Below are 10,662 nucleotides of genomic sequence, written 5' to 3'. Positions count from 1 at the left end.
CCAGTTCTCCCGTGCCGATGAGGCAGACCGTCGCAAACGGTCTTTAGACAGCTCATCCCGAGGAGACAGGAGGAAGCCCGATCATAGCGATCAGGGACATCCTCGCCGAACTCCTTTTGGCGATCAGGGACATCCTCGCCGAACTCCTTTCGAAAGGATTCAAAGGACTCCGGTGCAAGACCGATTGGGGCCACGTCTCAATCCTGAGAAGCCGCCCGCTGAGTTCGTACCATTGAACAAGTCAAGAGCGGAAATTTTCGAACTGCATTCCGATATGTTCGAAAAGCCAAGGCGGACGACGAAATCGGCCGCGCGCCGACCTCAGGATCAATATTGCTCCTTCCATCAAGACTACGGTCACGATACCGAGGAGTGCCGACATTTGGCTGCAGGTATTGATGCCCTTGTGAAAGCAGGGACGTTAAAAAAATACCAAAGCAAGCAGCCGAAAAAGAACAAAAAGCAGGGAGGTGCGAACTGCGCTCCTCAGGATCCGAAAAGGCAACAGGATCCCGAAGACGACAACGAGCCGCAATATGATGGAGTAATCCTAACTATTGACGCTCTCCCTGCCGGGAAGACTAAATCGTCTCTGAAGTCAGAGCAGAAAAAGGCTTTTTGACGAGCTCAAAAGTTATTTAGCCGAGCTTCCAATTCTCTCTGCTCCAACAGATGCCGAAGTGATTTTCTTATACTTAGCGGCATCCGATCAAACCATTAGCGCGGTGCTTGTACGAGAAGAAGGCCTAAAGCAGTTTCCCATCTACTTTACAAGCCGAGCATTAAGAGGTCCAGAAACAAGGTATCAACCTCTGGAAAAAATTGCTCTGGCGTTAGTAAATGCAGCAAGGAGACTGCGGCCATACTTCTATGCTCACAAGGTATGCGTCTTAACCGATCTGCCTCTTCGGCAAGTTTTGACCAAGCCAGAAGCATCAGGCAGAATCGCCAAATGGGCCATAGAGCTGGGAGAACACTCAATCGAGTACCTACCTCGAAAAGCCATCAAGGGACAAGCCTTGGCAGATTTTCTTGCAGAGGCCAAGTTCGATCAAGCAATCCCTGTCATTGCCGAACAGAAAAATTCTGCCAATGCCGAACTAGCACAGCCCTTGGAATCCGAAGAAGAGCCGCCGGACTGCTGGAGCGGATTCGTAGATGGAGCTTCGAATAAAACGGGAAGTGGAGCTGGTATTCTGCTCATCGCTCCCGATGGACACGAGGTAACCTATTCACTTCGGTTCTCGTTCCCAACTACTAATAATGAAGCCGAGTACGAAGCCCTCCTGGCCGGACTCCAGTTAGCGCAAAGTCTGCTCGTCAAATCTCTCAAAGTCCATTGTGATTCACAAGTCATAGTAAATCACATGTTGGGTACAAATGAAGCTCGTGACGAGAGAATGAAGAAGTATTTGGACAAAGCGCAAAGCATCAGCCGAAGTTTCTCCTATTTTCGGATAATCCGCATTCCCAGAGCGGAAAATAGCCGAGCAGATACCTTAAGTAAGTTGGCCTCAGATCCGAGCTCAAAGGCGGAAGAATTAATGCATCGAAGCATTGATGAAGCCGAGGTACATTCAGTATCCAGCTCGCCGAACTGGATGACGCCGATCTTGCAGTATCTGGATCAAGGACAATTGCCCGAGGATAAGAGAGAAGCTCGGAAAATCACATGCCGAGCACTTCGGTACGAACTTCATGGAGGAGTCTTATACAGAAAGTCCTACCTTCAGCCGTTATTACGATGTATAGGGCCAGAAGAGACGGACTACATCCTCAGAGAAGTTCATGAAGGATCGTGCGGCAGCCACATCGGAGCTAGAGCTTTAGCTAAAAAAGTTCTAAGATGGGGATATTATTGGCCAACCTTGGTACAAGAAGCAGTGCAGCTCGTCAAGACATGCCCGAAGTGCCAAATCCATGCAAATATCCCAAGGATGCCGCAGACCGATCTATCCACTATGCAAAGCCCTTGGCCTTTTATGCAATGGGGCATAGACATAGTGGGACCACTTCCTCAAGCTCCTCGGCAAATGAAATTCCTTATCGTTGCCGTGGACTACTTCACGAAGTGGGTGGAGGCTGAACCATTAGCTACGATAACGAGCTCAAAGGCATTGGACTTCGTCTGGAAGAACATAGTGTGCCGATTTGGCATACCCCACATCCTCATCTCGGATAACGGGACCCAGTTCACCGACAAGACGTTCAAGAATTGGTGCCAAGAGCTAAATATTCAACAGCGGTTCACTTCGGTCTCTCATCCACAAGCAAACGGACAAACGGAGGTAACAAATCGTATCCTGGTGAAAGGGTTAAAAGCTCGGTTAGAACAAGCCAAAGGACAATGGGTAGAAAATCTCCCTCAAGTCCTATGGTCCTACCGAACTACACCCACAACCTCCAACGGTGAAACTCCGTACAGTCTTGTGTACGGCACTGAAGCCGTGATTCCGGTGGAGATCGGCATACCCAGTCCCCGAACTCTAAATTTCTCAGCAGAAATGAATGACGACGGACTGAGAGCCGATCTAGATCTTGCCGAAGAAAGAAGAGAATTGGCATGCATAAAAGCAGCCAAGTACAAGGAGCAAGTAGCCCGGTATTACAACCAAAGGGTGAAGAAGCTGCAATTTCAAGTGGGAGATCTCGTCTTGAGAAACAACGAAGTAAGCCGAGCAGAAAAGCTGGGCAAGCTCGAACCCACATGGGAAGGTCCGTATCGGGTGTCAGAAGTCCTCGGCAAAGGGTCTTACAAACTGGCTCACATGTCAGGAGAACAGGTACCCCGAACATGGCACATTTCCAACCTCAAGAAGTTCCATTTGTAAGAGACAGTCCGGTCAGTCAGTCTTGAGTCCTGTTCGGTCAATGTGCTTTCTTTGGTTTGCTTGGTCTTTGTTTGTCTATGTGCGTTTTGTCTATGTGCGTTTTGTCTATGTGCGTTTTGTCTGTCTATGTGCGTGTCGTCTCTTACAAATGTTACTGAGGTATCTTGTTCTTCGAAGGCTGATCCCCTTCTTAGAACATATACAAGCCAACGATTGTGAGTCAAAGCTTCTAAAGAAGATACAAGACCACAATTCAGCTTAAACAAGCAGTTCGTCTGAAACGAACTGCAATAAGCCAACGATTGTGAGTCAAAGCTTCTAAAGAGGATACAAGACCACAATTCAGCTTAAACAAGCAGTTCGTCTGAAACGAACTGCAATAAGCCAACGATTGTGAGTCAAAGCTTCTAAAGAGGATACAAGACCACAATTCAGCTTAAACAAGCAGTTCGTCTGAAACGAGCTGCAATAAGCCAACGATTGTGAGTCAAAGCTTCTAAAGAGGATACAAGACCACAATTCAGCTTAAACAAGCAGTTCGTCTGAAACGAGCTGCAATAAGCCAACGATTGTGAAGTCAAAGCTTCTAAAGAAGATACAAGGCCACAATTCAGCTTAAACAAGCAGTTCGTCTGAAACGAACTGCAATAAGCCAACGATTGTGAAGTCCAAGCTTCTAAAGAGGATACAAGACCGCAATTCAGCTTAAGAATCAAGCACTTCGTCTGAAACGAACTGCAACGAAAGTCCGATTCTCGCGATAAAACTTGCCTGAATTAGGACAAGGGAAAGTCCGATCCACGCGATAAAACTCGCCGAATTAGGACAAGGGAAAGTCCGATCCCCAAATTAGGACAACGGAAAGTCCGATCCGAGCGATAAAACTCGCCAAATTAGGACACAAGCTTAGTCCGGTCAAAGATGTTTATTTCATCAGACCAAAGACGAGTCCGGTCAAAGATGTTTATTTCATCAGCCCAAAGACGAGTCCGGTCAAAGATGTTTATTTCATCAGACCAAAGACGAGTCCGGTCAAAGATGTTTATTTCATCAGACCAAAGACGAGTCCGGTCAAAGATGTTTATTTCATCAGCCCAAAGACGAGTCCGGTCAAAGATGTTTATTTCATCAGACCAAAGACGAGTCCGGTCAAAGAAGAGTTCACTTCATAAGACCGAGGACAAACATCAACTTACCCCGTACCTTTATCCAGAATGCCGAAGTAATTCACTTCGCTTTCCGGGGGGGGTAGTGATGGAGTACGTACTAAACAAGCCCAACAGCAGTAAAGCCCATCAGCCTAAAGCCCAAGAAAGAGTATCAGTTCGGCATGACTAAAGAGTATCAGTCCGGCATGACTAAAGAGTTCAGTTCGGCACAACCAAAGAGTTCGGCCCCAGCCTACAGCTCGGTTAAAGCCAACCAATCAAACTCTGCTCACAGGTCGGCATCAAGCTCTACTCTCAGATCGGCAAAAGCTACTCGGCAATAATTCAGCAGTTCGGTCTCAGTATTCGACCGAACTAGGAGATAGTGGACTCATGCAGGATTTCCACCTCCACTACACCCACGATCTATTTAGTGGTGTCAAGCAGTCATTAACTCATGCAGGATAGTGGACCCATGCAAGATCGCCACGATCTCCACGACATCCACTACCTAGTAAATGGTGCTGCATGCCACGATCTGGTTCAATGTATAAATAGAACCTAGATCAGATAGATATTTTTTAGACTCTCTCGCTCTCTAGAGATCAAATATAAAATAGCAAGTCTGTATTGTAAGCTGTAGAAAACAGATCAAGCAATACAACTCTGCCCTCTTTTCTTCCCGTGGACGTAGATTTACCTCAGTAAATCGAACCACGTAAATTCATTGTGTCGTGATCTTTATTCTCTACCAGCATTCATCACCATCAAAAGTTCGCGGATTCATCATACAGTACATAACACATATATATATATACATATACATCTACACAGCCATTTGCAAATAGCAGGAGATGCTTTGTACATGGATACATTCTTCATCTGCTAACAATAACTTGCTCCATCAAAAAAAACATACAGGCACAACAAGACGTCCCCGAAGGCCATCTTGAAATGGCGCCGTCTGCATTTTATTATCAACGAAGACTGGGTGGCCGGCTGGTTGAAACTAGTCCTCTCATCGCCATTCTCTCCGAGACATCAGCCAAAGACTTGAGGTTGCAGTTGATCAGGGCTTTCACGAAGTAGCATGTTTCGTCTTGAGTATTCCCATCCGGCACATCCACAACGAATGATTCGATCACTTTTGTCCCCACCCTCCCATCAATTACATCGGGATGGACTGTGATTATCGATGAGTAATTCTGCATTATCCAGCAGGTTTTAAGCATTTTGATCAATCTACTAATCTCCAAATATTGAAGGTTCTTATCGATCGAGGTACTACCAAACTACTCTTGGGTCACATACTCCAAAATATGATAAAAAAGAAAAACAGAACAAGATTGTTACCTTAAGTCTATGATCACCACCAACAAACTTGACCCCAAGTATGTGTTCTTGATCATCGAGCATTTCCAACCTCTCGGTGCTCGTCGTTGCAGGGAGACCCGACTTCACATTGACCTCTCTAACACTTCCAATCTTCAGATCACCTTGCACAATGCACCGGCTAACAAAGGGCTTGTACTTTTGTGGCTGATCGAACCTCCTAACCAACGACCAAACCTAAACGAATGCATAGAAGTCATACCTAATTCAATTTGGAAGCCATATAAATATGCACAAGATGAATTGCATCCATTCACATAAAAATAAAGAGCTGAGGCTATTTTCACCCTTTTTCTTCCCATTCTGTGAATCAGCTGTCAAAATTCTAACCATAAAGGATTCAAATAACACTAGGAGAAGCCAACAAAACCAAATCCCTAAATTTGAAATTAAGATAATCTAACACCCAAACACAGACCCCCCCTAAAGATTTGAGCTTTTCACCTTAAATTCACCATCAAAGCTAAAATTACAGTCAAACCATTAGTTTTGATCAAATCCCACATATCGCCTGAAAGATTTGACCTTTTCCCCTTATAATCTTGAGAATTGACAATAGAAGATCCAAATTCACCATCAGAGCTAAAAATCCATAAGTTTTGATCAAAGCCCACATCTTTGATCTCACTCAAATCTTTTCACATCAAATAATAGTAAGCCAACATAATTTTAAGGAAAAAAGAAACCCACAGACAAAAGCAAATTCACAGCTAAAACAATCCCCAAAAACACACACACCAACACGTGTTATGAGAGAAAATTACAATGTCAACTGGCGCCTTGATGTGGTTCATCACGCAAGAAGAGCACTGATGCTCGCTGGGCTGGTGGCTGTGGTACCTACTCACACACACTGCATCCATTTTTCCCAAATTCAAGAATCAAGAAACTCAATCAACAAAAATAGTTTTTGTGGCTGGAAAATGGGATTGGCAAAGAGGTGAGAGTGCATGCATCTAACTCTATTATTTAATGGGAGTCTTCGTCAGCTAGCACCGACCCGACCCGCCCCACCACCACTTGATCACCAAAAGCGCTCTACATTCACTAAACTAAATTTAACTAAATTATCTTTTCAATTTGTTTTTATCTCAACCATTTGACATTTATGGATCGTGACACCACCTTTATTCAACAAAATGATTTGGATGGACGAACAATCGGATTCTCTTATTGGTTAATGGATAGCTTTTCTAGTCACTTCCACATAATTACAAAAGATTGTTTATCAAATACTGGAATTTTATGCTATAAGTATTTAAAGAAAAATATTAACGATATCTTAAAACTTCATTTACAACGAGTCCTTTGACCATTAACTTCACTTATTTTAATATTTACTCGGCCCATAAAAATATGGACTTTGAAAACGACAAAAATTTTAATGTAAATTAGTAAAGTAAAAGAAATGTAGAAAGAAAATATAATTGAAATTTTATTCATGGAGAATGAGGCTCATATTTTGAAAAATTAAAACATACTACCAAATATAGAAATGGACTAATTTTGTGGGACGGATTAAAATAAAAAAAAAGTAGATTATTTTTATGGGACGAATGAAGTACTATAAAATTAGTTAATTATAGTACTAATAAAATAGAAATAGAAAAAAATATATATAATATTATTAATAAAAAATATGGGTCTAACATCGTTACAGTAATTTATGAAAAACATAATATAGCTAATTTCTGTGGATGAAACTAAAATGAAAAAAACATGCCTATTATTGGTAGATGGTAATATATAGATTATTAGATTTGGCATCATATGCTAAATATCGAGTTATGTCCCGACAAATTACACAAAGAAAACTTGACCTCATTCCTTCACATGACTCATAGTAAAATTACAAAATATAAAAAATCATCCAAATCGAATCCTAGACAAGGGGCAAAACAAAATAAGAAAGGCAACTAAGACAATAATTCACTAAGGCATTCTAGTATTGGTACAAAGGGTTTGAGGATAAGGAATCAAGAACCACGAATGATGATAGACCCTAGCTCTTTTCCTTTGGCCAATTGCATTACTTTGTTTATCAAGAAAGTTAGGTTCCATGTCAGTGGCGGATCTAGGGGGGGGCAGGAGGGGGCGGTCGCCCCCTCCGTGCGACTATTTTTCCCTTATAAGGATGTAAATTTACCATGTCCGCCCCCTCCGTTTGCCTCCGGCGTCGTCCCGAACAATAAAAAAAATAGCCATGTCCGCACTAAACCAAGCTAATACTATATATTCCGCCCCCTCCATTTCCGGATCCTGGATCCGCCACTGTTCCATGTGATTTGGGCAAACCTTTTGCATTCATGGGGCCTAGTGTAGTTTGTCTCTTTACTTTGGTTGTTGAGTGTAGTTGCAATCCTTGCATGGAACACTTGTCACTCTTCGTGGGGTGGGGTGGGGTGGGGTTGGGTGGGGTGGGGTGGCTCCAACTTGGGAAGTATATTTGACAAGTCTATAGGACACTTGTCGTCCTCTTGTTTTTTTGGTGAATTTTATTTAATTCTCATAGTGATAAGTGACCAGAAAAAAATATTAATAGGGACGCCCTTCCTCTCTAGTGAGGTCTTAAAGTTCCACTCATCGTTATGTTTGTATTATGATTGATACCATAGTACTTGGTGTGGCTCTTCGATTTATTAGACAAAATAATTATGGGATGTAGTTTAGGATTGAGTTGTGAAATTATTTTAGTTATAGAGAATGGCGATGACTAATTATTACTCCCTCTGTCCGCCATTACGAGTCCCGGTCACTTTTGCGCACTCGTTTTATAAAAATGATGATAAATAGTCTCGGTCACTTCTCAACATTATTTTCTCTCTTACTTTATCATTTCTCCACTTTAATTATTTATTATCATTTTTATAAAATGAGTGCGCAAAAGTGACCGGAACTCCTGATGACGAACAGAGGAAGTATATAATTATCCATCTAGAATTGAGTTGTGAGATTCAATCTCATGAACCAAACACATTATATACATATTTAATCCCGATATATAATCTTGCAAACCGGATAGTTCCCGTGAGTATTGTTTTGTGCAATATATATGTAGGCGCGTATGTATGAATTTAACTAGTAGGAGTATATGATAAACTTGACGATGTCATAACAGCATTTATAAAAAAACAAATACTCCATCCATCCAAAAAAAATAGTCTCATTTTGTCATTTTAGGATGTTCACAAAAAATAGTCTCATTTTTAAAATGAAAACTTTTTCTCTCATGCTTCCCCACTTTTTCTCCTCTCTTCCATATTTTATTTATATTTTCTCCGTATCTCTCTTATTTTACCATTTTTCATTAAAACCCGTGTCATCGAAGAACTATTTTTTTTGGACGGAGGGAATACTTAAAAGTTGATTAACGACATTTATAGAAAAAAACAAATACTTAAAAGTTGATAAATGAGTTCCATGTCATATTTTTCTAATGACAGATTCGACATGATCATATGATTATGTTAAATAGGTAATAGCATAGTACTACTCTGTATGGGTTGTGTGTTACAATATCGTAATTGCATATTAGTGGTCATTTTTCTATATGTGGTTAGGAGAATATATCTCAAATTTGTTTTGTTGAAATATGGTGCTTTTAGTTAGATGGATTAAACAGTTTATAGTTGCAGATATTTTTCACTTGAAATTGAGATTTGACAAATGTTGGCTTACTTAGTTGACTATAGAAAATTTTCTTGATCTATAGTAAATACATCCACATCATAACACGTGTAAAGGTTTAGCACATATGAAAGTATATGCTTTTATTCTCTTGGTACTATATACTTATTTGTTTATTTCACTTAAACATTAGTTTAATGCCATTCATAAATTATTGTCCCCTTAAGCTACACCCCACCACTATTAAATGAAGGTAATTTTGACTTTTGAGTGGAGAAATATCATTACACACATGTATTGTATTGTATTAAGGAAAAAAGAAGAGACATTTCATATCATGATTTATTAAGGAATTAACCCAAGTTACAGAGCATATCTATTAGACATGAGAAAACGTGTCGATATGTTACTAACCTCCAAAGGAATTTCACATGGATGAAGAATATATTTTCTCAGTGACGTTGTCGCCATATTATGATATTAGGTAAAAAGTAAATCCGAAAATTTTAATTTACCAAGCAAAAGTTATCCATCTTCGTTTTAAGGCCTCTAAGGTGCTGAGAAATTCCAAAATATGAGTATTAATTGGTTGATTTTCAAAATATGCGATCGAGGCAAATGAATTTTTTGGTTTTTTTCTCTTTTATCAACTTCTTTTCTTATTTCCTTTCAAAATATATAAACGGACCAAACTTTCCCACGTAAGATTTAAAACTCGTCCTGAAACACTAGTCGCATATCTAAACCCCAATTCTAAAACTTACACCACCGATCCATTGCCCCGCCCTACTCCTCCTCCTCCTCCCCTTCGTCGAATGCAAATAATTCTCAAATTAACGAAAGTAAAGAAGCAAAAGATACAAGATTTCAAAAAAAACACAATAGACTTACAATTAGTATGGTGATGGTTGCTCCAATTAATCAAAAAGCTACAATATCCCATAGCCTCATCTTTATCCTGGTAGCTTCTTTTTTTGTTGCTGCGATGGATTATTATCCATGTTCAGTTCACCAACCTCCTTTTTGCTCATTTTCAACGTAATTATTAGATTTGGCTTATGGAATATGTCAATCTATAGTAACAATTGAGGATTTTTTAAGCTCCGACGGATTCAATCCACAAAATTAGAACCACTTTACACCCTTAATATAGTCTTTAGTAAAAAATGGAATCAACCTCAATAGAAATAAAAAAACCTACTTTACATCGATATAGACTAATTTTAGTGGACAACTCAAAATGGAAAAACAAGACTATTTTTTATGGATGGAGATAGTAATATTCATCGCTCCCCCAAAATTTGATACTGAATTTATCCGTCAATTTTCAATTTACAACCCCTAAATTCTTAGTACTCCTACTATATTATTACATTGGGACTTAATAGCAATAGTGGGTCAAGTTAATGTACTATGACAAATTAACAATAGGCCCAAATTCATATAATCTGTTCCATTTAACAATAGGCCCAAATTCATATATTATGTTATTTTCTGGTATTCTTTGAATGATGCGGATATTGATCTATCCACATATAAATCTATACGAATCCAAGATTCTGATATAAAAAAAATGCAAAAAGGAATGTATACGATTATGCAATTTGTAAAAATACTATTTGAAGATATAGCAAAGATAACTATAAATGAAAAGACAATGCACG

At 40.0% G+C, this 10,662-nt stretch overlaps 1 protein-coding gene across 1 annotated transcript; it reads right to left on the bottom strand.

Annotated features, from left to right (window-relative positions):
- Window positions 1–4,753: 4,753 nt before the first annotated feature.
- Window positions 4,754–6,379, bottom strand: LOC121805670 (abscisic acid receptor PYL5-like). The gene is made up of 3 exons (XM_042205616.1): window positions 6,136–6,379; window positions 5,333–5,548; window positions 4,754–5,184 (listed from the first exon to the last, which is right to left on the bottom strand). The coding sequence occupies exons 1-3, from the start codon at window positions 6,232–6,234 to the stop codon at window positions 4,957–4,959; spliced, it is 543 nt and encodes a 180-aa protein (XP_042061550.1). The 5' UTR covers window positions 6,235–6,379; the 3' UTR covers window positions 4,754–4,956.
- Window positions 6,380–10,662: the final 4,283 nt, after the last annotated feature.

The sequence above is a fragment of the Salvia splendens genome, chromosome 5 (assembly GCF_004379255.2).
Source record: "Salvia splendens isolate huo1 chromosome 5, SspV2, whole genome shotgun sequence".
Lineage (NCBI taxonomy): Eukaryota > Viridiplantae > Streptophyta > Magnoliopsida > Lamiales > Lamiaceae > Salvia > Salvia splendens.
The sequence above is the reverse complement of the archived record's forward strand: the minus strand, read 5'-3'. Positions and strand labels throughout refer to the sequence as shown.